Here is a 21,465-nt window from a genome sequence, read left to right as displayed (position 1 = left end):
TAGTTCTCATGGTACATATACCACACTCAATATATGTGTATATATTTAATTCGATGTTCATTTTCTCAATATACACACTTTAAATAGACGTTATAATATAAAATGGGAAAGATATCTGATAAGCACATTTCACCATGTGCAATTTAATTGTGCATGAATTCCCAGGTCATCAGAGAGAGAGACATGGAAAACCTAGAGTTAGAACACCCTAAAAGTTAAAAAAGTCAAAGTAATAATTATGGAAATCAAACACCAACTCTTTGAGATTAATTAACAATTTTATATAGATCCATACACTGTAAAACTCATACATACCCTAACAATCTGTAAATTTCTAACATACTGCATCGACTCACAAAAAACAACACACAATATATAATTATCAAGTCATGATTCTAAACACATATATATTTTAATTAAACTACTATACATAACATGATTAGTGATATACGAATCAAGCACAAGAAATACCAATCGCCGTGGTAGCACTAAATCTGTCGGACGCCGTCCTTCTCACCAGCGACCTGATCTCCGGCGACAGCCCGTCGAACTCCGGCGCTTCCGGGATCGTCGAGAGCGCCGCCGACTTATCATAAACGACGAAAAACCGTTCTCCCGAACCCAACTTACTAGTGTTATTGCTCTTGAGTCCAAAAACTGACCGGATCAACCTCTGCAGAGACCGAGATATCTTCGACGCCGGTTTCTTGCTTAGCCCCGCCGGCGGGTGAGGGCGGCGGTCGGACAAGTGGGGCATGGACATGGTTCTTGAAGTGATGGCCGAGTCGAGCTGCCTCTCAAACGCCTTCAACTCGAACGAGTCGTAGAGCGAGCTGCCGCAGTCCCACACTGCACCATGCTTTGGATTCGTGATCGAATTTTGTAAAATGGGTTGAGTTTTTTTCTCCATATATCATACACTTTTTTTTGGAGGAAAATTAAGTAGATCGATTCTAGTAGCTTTGGAGAGATGGGGGTGTATATGGTGGTTGAAATTTCACGTTTTGTTAATGTAGACCACAAGGTGTAGATGAAGATGGTGGTGACATACTGAAATTTAATTTTGGTTCAACTTTAACATTAAATGAGATGGCGATGGATATATATGTGTTCGTGTTCATGGTTGTTTCATGTCTCTCAATTAAATATTCATTGCATCGCTGGCCAAATTCTAGTTAATATATACGTCGGTCTAATTGAGTTCTTCAATCCTTTATACATTGTCATTTGGTGATTAATTGACATCGTTATTAGTGATGGTGTCAACGGGACCCATATGCAAATATTTTACAATTATTTAATTGTGTGATTTCGATCATTAATTTTGGCTCTTAACTTAGGTTCCCTATTTTCCGTTGATAATGTGATCCTTGGAAATCTTTGGTGACATGTTGCGACTACTTTTCCACGCAAATCACAAAAAAAGAAAAGAAAAAAGATTGATAAATTAACTTAGCTAGTTGTATCGACGTCATATGAATTCTCATGTCTATTTTATTTTTATTTCCATCCCTCTTTGTCAGCCATATGATATGCAAAATATTGAAAACACGTTTATTTTAGTTATTTTTAATATCTACTACTTGCTCATAGCATTCAATTCTATCAATAACAAACATATACTATATTATAATGTCATTAAGGCCCATGCATCAATTAAATATTTACCACTTCATATTGACCACAATAATATTTCTGTTCTGCCCAAAAAAAAATCAGCTCTAATCAAAGGCTAAAAGAACGCATGAATTTACGTGATTCGATTGTAAAGATCTATATTCACTATTTGTGGTTGGAGTTTACAATTACATAGTTATTACTTGAATAATGAATATATGCCCCTATTTATAGGCAAAATACTAAGAATTCTAATAGGAATAGGCTCCTTTTTGTACTTCTAATATATACGACTATAATTCTTCATGTTTATCCATATTTTCGTGATAATCTCATTCTTTATCGAATATGTGATGGTCGTCAAGATAGCTCCAAATCCCGAATAATCAGGGCTGCTAGGCAATCAAAGTATTGTCATCGTTGGATTGGCCTTAATCTTCCGGTCTTCAAGGGATGCATATTCTTGTCTTCATCAATTTCTATGTTCATAGCACCCTGAATTCAAATTGAAAAAAATAATCAACAACATATATTTTCATTCCGCATACTTGTATAGGCTAAAATTTATAAGCTAATTGTTAAAACATGATCGTAATTTTCAATTGTAATGACCCGACTTTTAATTGAGGATTTAAAATCTTCTAATGACAGATTAAGGATTTATTATGACAATTAGGGTTCGGCATCCATTAATAATATATGAACTTATATGAATTTGATGATTTATATACGTGATGATTTATTTTCATTTTTATTTTCAATGGATGATGCATTCAAAATATATTTTGAGTCCATTAATCTATTACCGAGGATTTAACATTTAAGTGTTAAATATAGATCTTTTAATTGATTGTTAAAGTGAGCCCATGAGTTATTTAATTTATGTTAGAGGCAAGCCTAAGTGAATTTTATACTTCAATGAGAATTAGGCTTATATATCTTAATGTGTTTATATGAGATTGGGTTTACTTATATGGATGATTAGTATGTTAATCTTTATATATTTTATTTAAACCTTAGATATTTTGCTAAATGAGATTAAGCACACATGCTTCTCATTCATCCACATCCCTCTCATTCTTCTATTAAACCAATCACCAATACGTTCACAATTTTCTTCACCCACTACTTCACAATTTTCTTCACCTCTGCAGTCAATCTCCAAATAGAATTTTGCTTCTTTAAAACCTATTCCACTATCTCACCTCACCCATTCCCACCTCTGCAGCAAGTTTCACCCCAACACATTATAAGGTAATAGAGTGAAGATTATTCGTCTCATTCAATTCTTCTTCACAAAAATTCTAACTTATGTGATATATCAATTCTGCAGAGACAAGCAACATTCACCACCAATCCAAGGTTTTCCCCTATTTCACTTTTACAGGGAATCAACAATCACCAATACGTTTACACATGTATTTTGAAACTGAAATTACATGAAGGATTAATTTACATGAATGAATGTTTGTATACAGTTTACAATTGATCATTTACAGTATTTGATTTATGCTCAAATCCTATTTGCCAAGTGTTCGACTGAACTGTGGCTTGAACCCTGCTGTGTGTGTGAGTCGAGGTCAGGGGACGGTAGCCGCGGTGGTTGCCGGCGGTCGACGGTCGGCGACGGAGCCGCGGTGGCTTCCGATCTGCCAAAGAGGGGAAAAAGGAGATGAGTATTTTAGATTTTTAATTTAGAAATTAGAAAAAGGGAAAAGATGAGGGAAGGAAAAAAGAAAAGGGAGAATAGGGAATTAGGGCTTACCTTAAGCTGCCGGATGACGGAAGCGGCGCCGGTGGTGGCTCCGGCCTTCGGCTGGAGAAGATGAACCAGGCGCAGCGGCGGCTTACGCCGTGTCTGCGTGTGTATGTGTGTGAGTCAGTGAGAAAGAGAGAAGGTGAGAACGAGGGAGAAAGGGAGATGGCGAGGTGAGCGACGGCGCCGTGGTCTTCAGGTCGCGGCGGATCTGCCGCGAGAATGAGGGAGCAGGCGGCGGCCCGGCCATGGCGGTGGTGGTGTCTGCTGCGCCTGGGTCCAGCGGCCGAGAGAGCGAGAGAGATAGAGGAGAAGAGAGGGCGAGAGAGTTCAGGGAGAGAGGAGAGGGGCCGACGCCGGCCTCCGTCCGGCGGGCACCGTCGTCGGGGCGGCGGCGGCAAAGCACCGATAGAGAGAGAGAGGGTGGTGAGATGTGGGCTGATGTGTGTGTGAATGAAGGTGTTTTAATGTGTGTGCAACTAGGTTAAGTATTAAGATGGGCTTGGGATAAACTTGGGCTTTTATTTAACTGCTGGGCCTTTTTCTTTGTTTATTGGACTCGATCCTTTGACAAAAAAAAAAATCTGATGGGCTTATTTTATAATAAAAATCTGGGCCTATTACAATTTAATTGTTTGGGCTGTTTTTAAAGAAAAATATGATGGACTTAATTTATCTAATTAATTTGGGCTTATATCCATTTAAATTATTTGAGCTCTTAATAATTAATTTAAATTGAGCTTGATTAATTTAATTATATATTAACCTTTAAATTAATTAAATAAATAGAGTTCTTTTAATTCAAGTATTTATAAATGGACTTTAAAATAAAATATTTTGAGTTAAACTCTTAATTGTTGAATTCTTTTCAAATGACCTATTATTATGGATTATTTGAAAATGATTAAATGAATTACGTATGAGAAAGCATGATTTATGATGATATAATTTGTCTATGTGATATGTTAAATGATTTGTTATTAAATGACAGAATATTTGACTTGATGGCATGAGTAGAATGAGTTATGATTGATGCGCATGTTGATGTTCGAATAAACGATTTCGAACCTAAATGTTAGTTATGTGATAGATGTTTTGAGTTTAAGGTTTTGAACGAGACAAGATTAATATGGATGCTAGAACCCTAAAATCATTAAAAAGGAGATAGTTTAGTTTAGAGACCTATCTTCCTTTCTTTCACGACTTCTTCTCGAACTTATCGATTCTTCGTCAATAAAGGTCCAGACGGGAAGTGAAAGCTAAAGAAGGAGGTAACTCTACGCCCCTAGTGGGAACGGAATGAGGTGGGCTTTCTTAAAACACGTATATAGAGATCCCCTGGATACAGGCCTCTTATACGAAATGAAATGAATGACATGATATAACTGTGATATTTCAAATGATGAATGATTATTATGAAATGAAATGTTTATGGAAATGATTAATTGATGAATGGTTCTTATGAAAGGAAAGGAAATGTTTATGAAATGATTGTCTGCCAAAAATGTTTATGTTTTATGTATGTATCCTATCTGTGTTGGTTCGCCAACTATAAAGGAAATCGAATTCGGACCCTACGCTAGACGAAGGTTTGCTAGTAAGGGTTAACGTGTACACTCATGGAGACTGTGTGTCGCTTGCGACCGGTCTTAGCGTCTGTGGAATGAGGCCTCCTTCCCGGCGTGTAAAAGGAACATATATGGATCATATAGACTGAAAATGGGATGCGCATCCAACTTTATGAAATGAAAGAAAATGTTTAGTAAGCACAGGTCCTTCAAGTAAAACCCTGTGTGTTACTGTTGGCAGTACAATAAATGATATAAAATGTTATATTTCCGGCATATGTTCACTGAGTATTTTTACTCAGCCCTGCATGTTGTTTTCCCTAATGTGCAGGTTGAGCGGGTGATGGAATGGAGTGGAGTTGAGCGGATGTACCTTTTGACATAGAACAATAATGTAACCTTGAGTATACATCTTCATATGTATAACTCACACGTATTTCCGCTGAAAGATACTCTGATTATGTTAATGTTTTATTTTAAGTATGATACTCTTTTGTTGGGTAATCCACTTCAACGGGCCTTCCTGAACGAATGTCTTGTTTTTGCCCAAGTGATCAGTTATGATCCTAGTGTTATATAATAAATGTCTCTTTTCGTAAAATGTTTGATTGTTAAGTAAATGCCCCTTTCTTTCCCCGCTTCTTAATCCCCTTCCCGAGTCATAACTCCGGTTAAACCATCCTTAGGGATTGCGGGCTGTGACATCAATGGTTTCAGAAAATGGATTATACGTTACGGAATTTGAAAATAATGACTATAACTTTCATTTTTTTACATTAAAACTCTTATTTCGGGCCCAAAACCAATTATTTGAACTTTTGGTGACACCTAAAGGCCGTTATTGACGTGACCGTGTCATGCCACCTTTTTGGCAATTTTGTTTTCTTTATCGATATTTTTTGCACATTTAAGCCAAAAATAAAATTTAATTAAAATTCAATCATTTTCAGTTAGATTTTTTTAATTAGAACGGATTAATTAATTTAACTAATAAATAAATAAGAAGAGGATGGGCACTATATTGAAATACGAATATTATTTAAATAGGTTATTTTGTATTATTGTTGAGACAATTTTACATACTTGAACTGTTAAATAATTAGATTTTTTTATAAATATTAAGTGTCAATTTTTTTTAAAAATGGCGTAATTTCAAAAAAAGGAAAAAATAATTTTATTTTTATTATAGGCTAAAATGTGCTAAAGAAATTGATAATACTAAAAAAGGAAGAAAAAATTGCCAAAAAGGTGACGTGGCGTCAACAACGAGCTTTAGGTGTCACCAAAAACCCAAATAATTTATTTTGGGTCCGAAATAGGAGTGTAAATGTAAAAAATAGAAGCTATAGACATCATTTTTAAATTTTGTAACATATAATCTTACTAGTACGATCTCCCGTGCGATGCACGGCGAATATCGAAATTAAATGACATCAGTTACTCAATAAAATTTTGAATTTGAAAACATAATTTTTCAACTTTGTATAAAGTGTAATGATAATTATAGTTATTAAAAATTAATTAATAATAAAAATGAGCATTATATATTATTATAATTATAAAGTACTATGATGCATCATAATAAATAAATAAATAATTCACAAATATAAAAAAATTGAAAATATATATTTTTTATAATATATATACTAATTTCATCTACAAAGTTATATTAAAATTAATACAAAAAAAATATATTTTTTAAAAAATTTATAAAATGAACCAATATATTTTCCTTCACCCCTATTACACTTAAACTATTATATTCAAAAAATATATATGTAAGCACAAACAAATGATATTTACTTATTTTTTTATCTAAAAATAGAAAAAGAATAGAAAAATAAATCAAATTAATATAATAGAAAAAAAATAAACATGTCGTTAAAGAGAAAATTAACACTCACTAATGTAAAGAGGTAATAACAAAATATATTTTAAAAATTTAAATTATCATAACTTATTCATTCTATATTAATTTTTTATGAAAAGAGGAAAGATAAAAGATAAATTTTGTAGTAGAGAGAGAGAGAAATAAAAATATATAATAAAAACAATAATAATAGTGTGAAAAAGGTAATTAAAAAAAGGGTTAAGTATCAGATTGTCCCCTATCGATGGCGTCCCTATGGCTTTTAGCCCCCTAAAGTCAAGGGGGTTAAGACTTTTTGGCACCAATTTCCCCCCAGCCTTTCGACGGAGGCAGCTCTCCTGTCACGACCGGTCCTAATTAAGGATAATTAAGCCGGGAAATCGTGGCTAATGGAGGGAGATTAGAAGCGGGGTAGAAAGGGGAATAATCAAACAAGAAAGGATCGTATTTCATCATTGTTAACAACATAGATATCTATAATATAACAGAGTTTTTGTCGTATAGACTCAAATAACTAACAACTTCGGATAACTCCGACTTGTCCAAAATAACATAAAACTTCTGAGTACGCAGCGGAATAAGGTTCTGATTACATGTATGAAGACATGTAACCCTAGAGTTCATTAATACATAATAAGACAAAAGAGTCCCGCTCGTCACTTCATCACCATCGGCAGCTGCTCAACCTGCACATTTAGAAATATATGCAGGGCTGAGTACAAAAGTACTCAGTGGGCACATATGCCTACTATGAAATATAACATGCTTCGTAAAGTTGTAAATTGTCATGCCATCATAAACAGTACAGCAAGGGAGTTTTTCTCTAAAAAGGCCCAAGCTTACTAAATTCATTTGTGATTCTTAAAGTTCGTCTGCAGACTAAGTTCTCTTGTAATCTATCATATCTGGAACTGTGTGCCGGAGAGGTGGCCACCTCTCACGGACACTTGACCGGCCAACCCGCTAGATGACTCACGGTCACTGGTGTACACTAGCCCTGGCAGGATAGCTATCAACTGCTCAAGACCCGAATTCGATTACATGATTAAAGTCACATCAGATAGATATCATACTGAAATTTAAACATTTTATGGCAAGACAATATTTGAAATAACTTCAATTAATTTAGTCATGAAATAACTTGCTTGAACGTAACATTTAAACTCATTTGATATATATATGAAAGTAATGCCCACCTGATAGCAAAGCTTTGCTACAGATTAGTGACTCCTTGACGAGCTCTTATTCTTGCGCTCGACCTTTAATCCGAGAAAATAACGTAAGACTTTAAATCGAGGGAAAATTCTCAATTAAATGAGAATGCGTAATTAAACTATGCATGAATCTCGTATGCATGAACTATTATTCTGAGATAATAATCAGGGAATTTCTATTGTTAATCCAGGCTATCGGATTTAAACAAAAGCTAAGTCTCGTCTCATGAAGCCGGATAATTAACAAAAATTAATCCGTTCTCTTCGGGGTGTTCTAATCCGTCAATTAAATAAACCCCGCTCCTCGTAGTCAATAGAAAATAAATACTTCAACTTATTCGCTTTATAATCTCATAATTAATCGGGCTTAATAAATAGGAATAAGTAATGTTATAAGATTAAATAATTAAAAGGCTCAACATAAGGCAGCCTAATAATCACAATCAAACATCATCAAAACATGCTCTGCTTTTACACTGACTCAACTTCAAAATTTAATCTGTTCTGACTCCGACATCTCCTGGACTCGAGACTCATACCGAAAGAAAGATCTTCGAGTCTAGTTTCATATAAAAAAAAAATAGAGTCGAAAACTCCAAGTGGTTTGAGAGATATGACGTTTTTACCACGATCTACCATGTTCGGCAGTTTTGAACAATCGAAAACTTGTATTTTTGAAAAATAGTAAACGTTGTCAAACTGGGCTCAACTTTGGTGGATATCTAAATAACACAATAAGGTTAATACCATAAAAATTTGGAAAGCTAGATCACCCAGGAAGCTACTGAAATAAATGACTCTTTTCTCTGTTCTCTGAAATTCTCAGTAGTAATGTGCAGTTTAGGTTTTGCATTTTAAAGAAGTATCATACGAAGTTGGAATGGCTTGAAATTTTACCAGGGTACTCAAGACTCATGTAGGGACTTGCTATAAAATTTTCAAAGCTGTTAGACATCGACAAACCGTCGATCACAGTAGGTCAGTAGGCCTACGAAATTCATATTTATAAGTCCTTAAAAATAATTTATATAAATCAAGAAATAATAGTTTAATCCCAAAAATATTCATTAAAAGTCCATCCTAATTTAAATAAAGAACGGACCTCATTTAAAATAAATAGTCCCAAACTTGTTACGCACATATACTAAATCTTTCACGAAACATCCTTTAAAATAAACTTTGATACATAGAAAATAATTCAACAACTTGAGCTCTTAAGGGGTTGTTTTACAACAGACACCAAATCTACCTCGGATCTCCAAATGAGGCTCCAAAAGACATTCTGGAAACTAGACATTTCAAGGATCATTCTCCAATTTGAATCGAATGAAAAACAATTCAAACGAGCAAGATATGCCCTCTCAAAGATGGGTATTTAACAAGCAAAAATCTATAAATTTCATATTTCCAGATTACAACCAAGTCAGTGGGCTTTCTTTAAAAATTCATATCTCCCTTTACAAAACTCCACTGGGAACCCCAAAGGTCAATCTGGAAACTAGGGAGAGATCATAACACTCTCCAGTTGGATTTACTCTAAGAACCTTCATGGTTTAGAAGATATGACTATCTAAAGTTCAGTGCACAAAAAGAGTTCAAGTTTGGCAGATTCAGAACATAAATCGGAAAAACCACTTTAAACTTCACCAAAAATTCTAAAACTGAACAAGTAAGTTCCCAACATGTCAGTGAATATTCAGTAGAAAGATAGGCTTGAGAATCAAATATTTAAGTCGGCCTTTTCCACCTCAAAGTCGTAGGTTTGTAAAATCTACTGGATGGTACATGGAATAAGAACTAGATTTCAAGAATTTATACCGGTTGTTTCCCTTACTCAAAAATGGTGAGGCCGATGTCAAAAGAAAGATACGGGAGTCTAGAGTGACATATTCAAGTTTCAAAGGTTTTCACCGAGTGAAAATTTACTTATGATCTCCCAAAGATTGTTTACCAAAAAATGTATTCCAGATGGGCAGTGATGTTTACAAATTCATAAATAAATCATGCGAGCTCTAAATATTCTGAAATTTTACCAAAATATAGAAAATGTATGAAAGATGATACACAATTAATTTGGGAATTTTTGGGAACCGTTTGGATGGCTGGAATCGCCTTGCAAAACACTGCCGGAGCAGTGTGCTTATGGCAGATTCGCTGCCTTACCTCATGCACGGTTTTTCACCCAATAAACTCTAGCTTCGAGTGTTGGGGTACTACTGGACTGGAGCAGCTTGAAATCTTGGCAAAGTAGTTAAGCCAAGTCTTCCTTCTCTTTGTGATTGCTGGTGCGAAATGGAAGGAATGGGTGAAGTGTTGGAGTTGATGGGGAGCAAAGGTAGTGGAGATGGTGGGGAGCATAGGGTAGTGGAGTTGATGGAGTGGGGAACAAAATTAATGGAAAGAAAAAGAGAAGAAAAAGAAAGGAAAAAAAATGTAGAGGAGAAATATTGATGTATTTTCTCTGTCTCGGTGATTCTGTAACTGTAAGATGGATCGTGTGCTCGTATATGCTTGATACTGTTTATTTAAATAAATCTCGTATTTCGACATGTGATTTCTCACTAAAACCGATAAATTATAAAATGAATCTAAATTAAATCCGTAGATTTAATTCGTTCGTTGTTCTGATATCTAAATTAAATCCGCAGATTTAATTAACTTCCTGAGTCGGAAATAATTCACGATCTGAGTAAAAATAAAATCAAATTTCATCTCGCTTAAATAAATAACGTGACTTTGCTAAGTCAGTTATAACTCTGAAATAATATCATTAACTGCTTTAACAATATAAATTCAGGATCATAAGCTGAATTCATATTAGGATAAAAACCGTTTTCATTCACTGATGAACAAAAATAAACACTCATTACTGGATTTAAAATATATAAAAGAGCGGGTCACTACATACTACCCCTCTTAACAAAAATTTCGTCCCGAAATTTGCATATTTCTTCTAAAACAGTTCGGGGTATTTCTCCTTCATTTTGTCTTCAAGCTCCCACGTGGCTTCCTCTTGTCCGTGGTGTCTCCATAAGACTTTCACTGATGTGATTGCCTTATTCCTGAGTTGTTGTACTTTTCGATCTAGAATGACCTCTGGTCTCTCTTCATAGCTCAAGTCTGGGCAAAGGATCATCTCTTCTTGGTGGATTATGTGCTTAGGATCGAAAACGTATTTTCTGAGTTGTGATACGTGGAAAACATTGTGAACGTTTCCAAAGCTTGGCGGTAACGCCAACCTATAGGCTACTGGGCCTATTCTCTCCAAAATCTCATAAGGTCCTACGAATCGGGGCCTAAGTTTTCCCTTGACACCAACCTAGTTATCCCCTTGGTAGGAGATACCTTTAGGAAGACCTTGTCTCCTATTTCAAAACATAACTCAGTTCGACGTGCATCAGCGTAAGATTTCTGTCTATCTTGTGCCTCTTTTATTCGCCCTCTGATCTGGCGGACTATCTCAACCATCTCATTGACCATGTCTGGTCCTAAAACTTTTCTCTCACCCACTTCATCCCAATAAAGCGGTGATCTACATTTTCTTCCATATAATGCCTCATATGGTGCCATATCGATAGTTGCCTGGTAACTGTTATTATAGGCAAATTCAATCAACGGCAGCACTGCTTCCCAACTTCCACCTCTGTCTAACACCACTGTTCTCAACATATCTTCAAGGGTCTGAATTGTCCTTTCAGACTGCCCATCTGTTTGCGGGTGGAAGGCGGTGCTGAAATTTAGCCTCGTGCCTAACTCCTTCTGTAAGCTCATCCAAAATCTAGATGTGAACTTCGAGTCTCGATCTGATGTGATTGACACGGGTACACCGTGTAAGCGTACAATCTCTCGAACATACAACTGAGCTAGCTTGTCTGACCCGTGTGTGATCGGTATTAGTATAAAATGAGCACATTTTGTGAGTCGATCCACTATTACCCAAATGGCAGTATTTCCTCTCTTTGTTTTGGGCAAACTGGTCACAAAATCCATTGCTATGTGCTTCCACTTCCATTCTGGGATTTCCAATGGTTGTAGCTTTCCATATGGCCTTTGGTGTAGGGCTTTCACTTGTTGGCAAGCTAGGCATTTCTCCACAAATGACGCTATGTCTCTCTTCATGCCTTTCCACCAAAAGTGTTTCTTTAGGTCCTGATACATCTTAGTACTCCCTGGGTGGGCAGTATAAGGGTATCGTGAGCCTCACTCATGATTTTATCCTTAAGCTCATCATCGTGGGGGATGCATATCCTTCCCTCAAAGAGGATAGCATTATCTGATGCTTCTTGATAATTCTTGACGCCTCCTTTCCTTACTGTTTCCCGTAGTTTTTCCATCTTCCCGTCTTTTCTTTGTGCTTCTACGATCGTCTTCCTCAAGTTAGGTACCGTTGCCACAACGCTTGCTATCGTCCCTGGTGGTTTAACCACTTCTATGCTCATTTTGCTAAATTTCCTTATGAGCACCGTCTCTCGAGTGATGAGAGCTCCCAATTTAGATTGAGTCTTACGACTCAATGCATCAGCCACTACGTTGGCCTTGCCTGGGTGGTAGTTAATACCACAGTCATAATCTTTCACTAGTTCGAGCCATCTCCTTTGTCTCATATTAAGGTCCTTTTGCTCGAAAAAGTATTTCAGACTTTTGTGGTCTGTGAATATTTCACACCTAACTCCATATAGGTGGTGTCTCCAAATCTTCAGCGCATGCACCACTGCAGCTAACTCCAGATCATGAGTCGGGTAATTCAGTTCATGTGGCCTAAGCTATCGTGACGCATATGCTATCACTCTTCCTTCTTGCATCAGCACGCAACCAAGTCCATTTTTGGACTCGTCTGTGTAGATCACGTATTCCTTATCAGCTGTTGGGACGGCTAACACTGGTGCCGTAGTCAACTTTTCCTTGAGTTCTTGGAAGCTCTTCTCGCACTCCTCTGTCCAAGAAAATTTTATTCCCTTCCTGAGTAGTTGCGTCATTGGCCTTGCAATTTTGGAAAATCCTTCCATAAACCTCCGATAGTAACCTGCCAATCCTAAGAAACTTCTTATCTCAATAGGGTTAGTAGGCGATCTCCATTCACGCACCGCTTGCACTTTTTCAGGGTCCACTTTAATCCCTTCTGATGATACAATATGTCCTAAAAACGTGACTTCGCTGAGCCAAAACTCACACTTGCTGAATTTGGCATAAAGGCGCTCCGTCCTCAACGTTTCTAGGACAATTCTCAGATGTTCCTCATGGTCTTTCTCGTTCTTCGAGTAGATCAGGATGTCATCTATAAACACCAAGACAAATTTGTCTAAGTACGGATGAAACACTCGATTCATGAGGTCCATGAACACAGCTGGCGCATTGGTTAGTCCGAATGGCACAACTACAAATTCGTAGTGGCCATACCTAGTTCGAAATGCCGTCTTAGGTACGTCTTCTGGTCGAATCTTCAGCTGGTGATAACCAGATCGCAAATCAATCTTCGAGAACACGCTTGCTCCCTTGAGCTGGTCGAAGAGATCATCTATCCTTGGTAAAGGATATTTGTTCTTCAGTGTCACTTTGTTCAGTTCTCTATAGTCTATACACATTCGCAATGTGCCATCCTTTTTCTTCACAAAAAGTACGGGTGCACCCCAAGGTGATACACTTGGCCTAATGAATCCAAGTTCTAAAAGTTCTTGCAGTTGTATCTTGAGTTCTTCCAACTCTTTAGGAGCCATTCGGTATGGTGCCTTCGAAATGGGAGCTGCCCCGGGCTCCAAATCAATGGTAAACTCAATTGGTCTGTCCGGTGGTGGCCCTGGCAGAATCTCTGGAAATACATCTGAAAAGTCCCGTACAATTGCTACATCTTCTATACTCTTTTCAGTACCTAGTTCTCCGTGCAAGTATACGAGGTAAGCTGAGTATCCCTTCTTCATCATTTTCGTTGCTTGCAGGGCGGAGATGATCATCTTTCTTCTTCCCATACTAATTCCGTGGAAATGTGACGGCTCCCTTCCTGGGGGTCGAAACGATATCCGTCTTTCGTTACAAAGGACGGTGGCATAGTTCTCGGCTAGCCAGTCCATTCCTAGGATTATGTCCACATCTCCCATCGGTATAACATAGGAGTTGTTCACTACAATCTTGTGTGACCCTATGTTCAGTTCTAGGTTCAAGCACACATGATCTACTGTCGTCATCCCTCCTATAGGTGATGATATACTCAACTCCTGGTCAGCTCTTTCCATTTTAAGTTTTAATGTATCAACACATGTACTTGAAATGAAAGTATGCGATGCGCCCGTATCAAATAGAAGTACAACAGGAGTATTGAGTAGCATGCCCATACCTGCCAGGTTTCCCTGGTTGTTCTCGGCTGCTTCTGCCTCATAGCATAGGCTCTAGCATGACGAGGTTTTTCATGTTGTTTCTGTTGTCGCTGCTGTTGTTGGCGGGCCTGTTGCTGATACGGTTGTTGAGGTTAAGCTTGGATTGCTCGCAGATGCGGAGCCTGGATAGGTGGGTTCGGCCTTGAACTCGTTCCGTTTTGCTTATTCGGGCACCGGTTTGCATAGTGCCCCTTCTGGTTACAGATATAGCAACTATCATTGCCGGCCTTACAGATTCCCACATGATTTTTGTTACATTTGGGGCAATGTGGGGCCCTCTGTTGGTTATTTCCCATCTGTTTCGGTGCACTCTGGCCTCCATAGCCCTGTGACTGGAAGACCCGTCCCTGCCATGGCCTATTCTCGCCTTGGTTCGGGTTACTGTTGTCCCATCTCCTTTTTCCTTTAAAATTCGGATTATAACTTTGATCATGTGGAGGTGCTGGCGCAGGTACAGTTGCAGGTCTTTCTCCAGGCATGGCTGCCTCAATGTCTAACGCTCGGCTGAGCGACTCAGTGTAAGACAATCCTCCGTGGCTTGCCAAAGCCATCCTAATCTCGTGCCTCAGACCGGCACAAAACTTTTCAGCCATCTTCTCTTCTGTGTCAACTTGTTCCGGCGCATATCTAGACATATCGCAGAACATCCTATCGTATTGAGTTACCGACATCTTCCCTTGTTTCAGATTGTAAAATTCAGCCTCCTTTTTCTTGCGGTAGCTCTTGGGTATATACTTGTCATATATACCGGCTTTAAATTGTTCCCAAGTCAGGTTTTCTAACTGCTCTGCTGTCATCGTTTTCATCCGTGCTTCCCACCAGAAATCAGCTGACCCAGTCAGCTGAAAGGACATACAAGTCAGGCGCTCTTGGTTGGTGCAACGCAGGAAGTTGAAAATGCGCTCAATAGCGCGAACCCAAGTTTCAGCTTCTGCCGGGTTTCCTGTCCCGTTGAAGGTAGGTGGGTTCTATCGCAAGAATAATTCTTCAATCCGTCGTTCTGGCTGAACAGGTGATTGAACTATTTCTGGTTCTGGCCCTGTTTCTGGGCCTCTTCCTTCATTTCGGGGAATCCTGCCCCCTCCTCTTGGTCGTCCTCGTTTTGACGGCATTCTATTAGGTCAAAACACAAGTTGTTAATGCAACATCACAAGGCATACTATTGTTCTATCCAACTTCTCTCGGACGCCTTTGCTTTGTTGGCATTCCGATGAGTCGACATATAGTCACCAATGTAATACACAGATGCATATCATCGATTCTGTAAATTATTTTCTTGATTCTCAAATCTCGCTCATACTCTTCCTCATGAAAGTATATAAATAACAAAGCGGAAGTAACTTGCCGCAAAAGACTGATAGGGTCGCTACATAGACATGGGAAATTAGTATCAATGAGGACTATTTCATCAACAATTGAATATAGATCTGGTGATCTATCCAAGCATTATACGATGAACTAGCTATCTAGCAAGGTCATCATGAAAGAGCTCAGTTCCGAAATGCTCTATGAACCAGCATTTTCGTACTAATACTAGTCAAAATAACTAAGCCAACATAGGGGCATACAAAAGCATCGAAATGATCATCGTTTTTGAAATACACAAATAAGGTCCTACTAAATGCACAAGAGATTGTCTGTATGCATTACGTGCTTGACCCTTGGGTTGAAGCATATGTGTTTGACTGATTTAATCAGATAAGTATCTGTTTGTCCTTGGATCACAGAAAATCTACCAATAGCTAGTAGATCGCAATGATTCAAATCACAAATGGAAATTAGGCAAAGTGTTTCAATAATTTGCCAAACAATTGAAAATGAATAACCATAGGGTAGAAATGAATTGACTGAAAGGTCGAAACGAAATGACCTAATAGTCTGAACCCGTTTGGCTTTTCAGATGAAGGTTTAAAATATATAGGTTTAAAGACCCATATATGACGACTACTGAGATTTTGGCCATGTGGACTGGCCAGGTCCGACACAACTACTTCTCAGTCATTCGAAAATACTTTTCCGAACTTGGCAATTCTTGTTCCTTGGCTGCAAAAGGTATATTTGGTCTAAAATCACCACTTTCTTCTTAATATCTTGAACATGTCCTTGAGAATATTCTAGAGCTTCTCAAACTTGGAGTCTGCCTCCTAGTTTACTGCAATCATTAAACATCTTCTAAAGGCGAAATAAGGTAGGCTCTACCTTACTCAACAATGTTCCTCTATATGATCTTAATGTAGTACTTCTAGTACTTAGTGTTCCTTCACATAGCTCTTGAAATGCAACCATATAATTTGAAGCACTCTTCCGTGTTATTGCAAAAGACCTTCTGAATCATCACGCATTCAATAAGGAAATAGCTTTTGCTCATCTGAGTACCTTTATAGGGTATGTGTCCCCATATGTAATTCTAAGTCATGGAATGACCTTAGTCAATGCTTGCATTCTGGCTACTAAACTGAATGTTTGGTTTAAAATGTTCTAACTGGGGAATGTCTCTGATCGACTAAGGTATGCATACTTAACCTGCTTAGTCTCTCATCATAATCTCAATCTCTTAACTTTAACATCGAACCATTGTCGATATTTCTAGCTCTTGTTAAACTCCAAACCATCTTCAGGAACTCCTCCCGTCTTACGCACTTGTATAGATTTTTCTAGTCAATCATAATGGTTGGTAACTTCTAGTTACCCATGGCACATCTCGTCTTTCCGATTCATAGTAGGTGATCGTAATCAATAGAGATTCTCAGTCATGCTCACGTGTAATATAATAGGTAATTGTAATCATAAAGGTTCTGAATATCTGAAACTGTAAGCTGGCAGTTCTAATCGCGATGCTATAACATCATACACAAAGTGTTATAACTGCATATGAGTCCGACTCTGAAGTTCAAACATAAATCATGAAGGTTCTCTTCATGCCATAACTGGTGATAATCGAGAGTTAGTAATGAGTCTTAGCTCATTATGCGATAGCTAGCTGATTACATAAGTCACACTCGTTGCTACGAGCAATGACTCACGTGATCTATCATCAAATAAGGCAATAGTCGATTCGGTGTTCTGTCACTCGTGAACAACCTGAATGAAGAACTATGCCTGCTTCAGTGATTCGTGCGTGGCACTCCGCTTGCACTGCTTTCATGGGATTCTCTTTTTCTTTCTTAGCTCTTCACCATGGCTATAGTGAAATATAACTGAGTTTCTAGCTTCTATTGTTCTTCTCGTAACAGTGATCATGCATTCTTAACGCATCTAAGTTCATTGAGATATCTAATCAATCAATAAAGCATAAAACTTGAATGTAAGCATCAGTACATTCATATAAAACGTGAACTTCTCAATGTTTTAAAATCATTACCACCTTCTTTCTTGCTGAGCATGACGATGTGATGAAGTGATGAGCTTTGGCTGACTGACTCATATATACTAGTGATCATACTAGAAAAATGGGCTAACTCTAGGGTTCAGAGCAAATGAACTGCTCTGATACCACTCTGTCACGACCGGTCCTAATTAAGGATAATTAAGCCGGGAAATCGTGGCTAATGGAGGGAGATTAGAAGCGGGGTAGAAAGGGGAATAATCAAACAAGAAAGGATCGTATTTCATCATTGTTAACAACATAGATATCTATAATATAACAGAGTTTTTGTCGTATAGACTCAAATAACTAACAAGTTCGGATAACTCCGACTTGTCCAAAATAACATAAAACTTCTGAGTACGCAGCGGAATAAGGTTCTGATTACATGTATGAAGACATGTAACCCTAGAGTTCATTAATACATAATAAGACAAAAGAGTCCCGCTCGTCACTTCATCACCATCGGCAGCTGCTCAACCTGCACATTTAGAAATATATGCAGGGCTGAGTACAAAAGTACTCAGTGGGCACATATGCCTACTATGAAATATAACATGCTTCGTAAAGTTGTAAATTGTCATGCCATCATAAACAGTACAGCAAGGGAGTTTTTCTCTAAAAAGGCCCAAGCTTACTAAATTCATTTGTGATTCTTAAAGTTCGTCTGCAGACTAAGTTCTCTTGTAATCTATCATATCTGGAACTGTGTGCCGGAGAGGTGGCCACCTCTCACGGACACTTGACCGGCCAACCCGCTAGATGACTCACGGTCACTGGTGTACACTAGCCCTGGCAGGATAGCTATCAACTGCTCAAGACCCGAATTCGATTACATGATTAAAGTCACATCAGATAGATATCATACTGAAATTTAAACATTTTATGGCAAGACAATATTTGAAATAACTTCAATTAATTTAGTCATGAAATAACTTGCTTGAACGTAACATTTAAACTCATTTGATATATATATGAAAGTAATGCCCACCTGATAGCAAAGCTTTGCTACAGATTAGTGACTCCTTGACGAGCTCTTATTCTTGCGCTCGACCTTTAATCCGAGAAAATAACGTAAGACTTTAAATCGAGGGAAAATTCTCAATTAAATGAGAATGCGTAATTAAACTATGCATGAATCTCGTATGCATGAACTATTATTCTGAGATAATAATCAGGGAATTTCTATTGTTAATCCAGGCTATCGGATTTAAACAAAAGCTAAGTCTCGTCTCATGAAGCCGGATAATTAACAAAAATTAATCCGTTCTCTTCGGGGTGTTCTAATCCGTCAATTAAATAAACCCCGCTCCTCGTAGTCAATAGAAAATAAATACTTCAACTTATTCGCTTTATAATCTCATAATTAATCGGGCTTAATAAATAGGAATAAGTAATGTTATAAGATTAAATAATTAAAAGGCTCAACATAAGGCAGCCTAATAATCACAATCAAACATCATCAAAACATGCTCTGCTTTTACACTGACTCAACTTCAAAATTTAATCTGTTCTGACTCCGACATCTCCTGGACTCGAGACTCATACCGAAAAGAAAGATCTTCGAGTCTAGTTTCATATAAAAAAAAAATAGAGTCGAAAACTCCAAGTGGTTTGAGAGATATGACGTTTTTACCACGATCTACCATGTTCGGCAGTTTTGAACAATCGAAAACTTGTATTTTTGAAAAATAGTAAACGTTGTCAAACTGGGCTCAACTTTGGTGGATATCTAAATAACACAATAAGGTTAATACCATAAAAATTTGGAAAGCTAGATCACCCAGGAAGCTACTGAAATAAATGACTCTTTTCTCTGTTCTCTGAAATTCTCAGTAGTAATGTGCAGTTTAGGTTTTGCATTTTAAAGAAGTATCATACGAAGTTGGAATGGCTTGAAATTTTACCAGGGTACTCAAGACTCATGTAGGGACTTGCTATAAAATTTTCAAAGCTGTTAGACATCGACAAACCGTCGATCACAGTAGGTCAGTAGGCCTACGAAATTCATATTTATAAGTCCTTAAAAATAATTTATATAAATCAAGAAATAATAGTTTAATCCCAAAAATATTCATTAAAAGTCCATCCTAATTTAAATAAAGAACGGACCTCATTTAAAATAAATAGTCCCAAACTTGTTACGCACATATACTAAATCTTTCACGAAACATCCTTTAAAATAAACTTTGATACATAGAAAATAATTCAACAACTTGAGCTCTTAAGGGGTTGTTTTACAACAGACACCAAATCTACCTCGGATCTCCAAATGAGGCTCCAAAAGACATTCTGGAAACTAGACATTTCAAGGATCATTCTCCAATTTGAATCGAATGAAAAACAATTCAAACGAGCAAGATATGCCCTCTCAAAGATGGGTATTTAACAAGCAAAAATCTATAAATTTCATATTTCCAGATTACAACCAAGTCAGTGGGCTTTCTTTAAAAATTCATATCTCCCTTTACAAAACTCCACTGGGAACCCCAAAGGTCAATCTGGAAACTAGGGAGAGATCATAACACTCTCCAGTTGGATTTACTCTAAGAACCTTCATGGTTTAGAAGATATGACTATCTAAAGTTCAGTGCACAAAAAGAGTTCAAGTTTGGCAGATTCAGAACATAAATCGGAAAAACCACTTTAAGCTTCACCAAAAATTCTAAAACTGAACAAGTAAGTTCCCAACATGTCAGTGAATATTCAGTAGAAAGATAGGCTTGAGAATCAAATATTTAAGTCGGCCTTTTCCACCTCAAAGTCGTAGGTTTGTAAAATCTACTGGATGGTACATGGAATAAGAACTAGATTTCAAGAATTTATACCGGTTGTTTCCCTTACTCAAAAATGGTGAGGCCGATGTCAAAAGAAAGATACGGGAGTCTAGAGTGACATATTCAAGTTTCAAAGGTTTTCACCGAGTGAAAATTTACTTATGATCTCCCAAAGATTGTTTACCAAAAAATGTATTCCAGATGGGCAGTGATGTTTACAAATTCATAAATAAATCATGCGAGCTCTAAATATTCTGAAATTTTACCAAAATATAGAAAATGTATGAAAGATGATACACAATTAATTTGGGAATTTTTGGGAACCGTTTGGATGGCTGGAATCGCCTTGCAAAACACTGCCGGAGCAGTGTGCTTATGGCAGATTCGCTGCCTTACCTCATGCACGGTTTTTCACCCAATAAACTCTAGCTTCGAGTGTTGGGGTACTACTGGACTGGAGCAGCTTGAAATCTTGGCAAAGTAGTTAAGCCAAGTCTTCCTTCTCTTTGTGATTGCTGGTGCGAAATGGAAGGAATGGGTGAAGTGTTGGAGTTGATGGGGAGCAAAGGTAGTGGAGATGGTGGGGAGCATAGGGTAGTGGAGTTGATGGAGTGGGGAACAAAATTAATGGAAAGAAAAAGAGAAGAAAAAGAAAGGAAAAAAAATGTAGAGGAGAAATATTGATGTATTTTCTCTGTCTCGGTGATTCTGTAACTGTAAGATGGATCGTGTGCTCGTATATGCTTGATACTGTTTATTTAAATAAATCTCGTATTTCGACATGTGATTTCTCACTAAAACCGATAAATTATAAAATGAATCTAAATTAAATCCGTAGATTTAATTCGTTCGTTGTTCTGATATCTAAATTAAATCCGCAGATTTAATTAACTTCCTGAGTCGGAAATAATTCACGATCTGAGTAAAAATA

General features: G+C 37.4%; 1 protein-coding gene and 2 long non-coding RNA genes across 3 annotated transcripts; all 3 read right to left on the bottom strand.

The window, feature by feature from the left end:
• Window positions 1-259: 259 nt before the first annotated feature.
• On the bottom strand, window positions 260-1,178 carry LOC131024482 (uncharacterized). Its single transcript, XM_057953990.1, has one exon. The coding sequence runs from the start codon at window positions 908-910 to the stop codon at window positions 455-457; it is 456 nt and encodes a 151-aa protein (XP_057809973.1). The 5' UTR covers window positions 911-1,178; the 3' UTR covers window positions 260-454.
• A 6,086-nt stretch (window positions 1,179-7,264) lies between these two features.
• Window positions 7,265-10,472, bottom strand: LOC131026483 (uncharacterized). Its single transcript, XR_009102319.1, has 3 exons — window positions 10,189-10,472; window positions 8,008-8,070; window positions 7,265-7,497 (listed from the first exon to the last, which is right to left on the bottom strand). It is a non-coding gene; the product is annotated as an uncharacterized LOC131026483 (long non-coding RNA).
• Window positions 10,473-18,121: 7,649 nt separating this feature from the next.
• Window positions 18,122-21,214, bottom strand: LOC131026482 (uncharacterized). Its single transcript, XR_009102318.1, has 3 exons — window positions 20,931-21,214; window positions 18,749-18,811; window positions 18,122-18,238 (listed from the first exon to the last, which is right to left on the bottom strand). It is a non-coding gene; the product is annotated as an uncharacterized LOC131026482 (long non-coding RNA).
• Between the last annotated feature and the right edge of the window lie 251 nt (window positions 21,215-21,465).

Source organism: Salvia miltiorrhiza, chromosome 5 (genome assembly GCF_028751815.1).
Source record: "Salvia miltiorrhiza cultivar Shanhuang (shh) chromosome 5, IMPLAD_Smil_shh, whole genome shotgun sequence".
NCBI lineage: Eukaryota > Viridiplantae > Streptophyta > Magnoliopsida > Lamiales > Lamiaceae > Salvia > Salvia miltiorrhiza.
Note: the sequence above shows the minus strand (reverse complement) of the source record. Positions and strands in the feature narration are given on the sequence as shown.

What these genes read in the sequence shown, in the direction of transcription:
- LOC131024482 (XM_057953990.1), bottom strand. Translation starts at nt 910, where the DNA reads ATGGAGAAAAAAACTCAACCCATTTTACAAAATTCGATCACGAATCCA.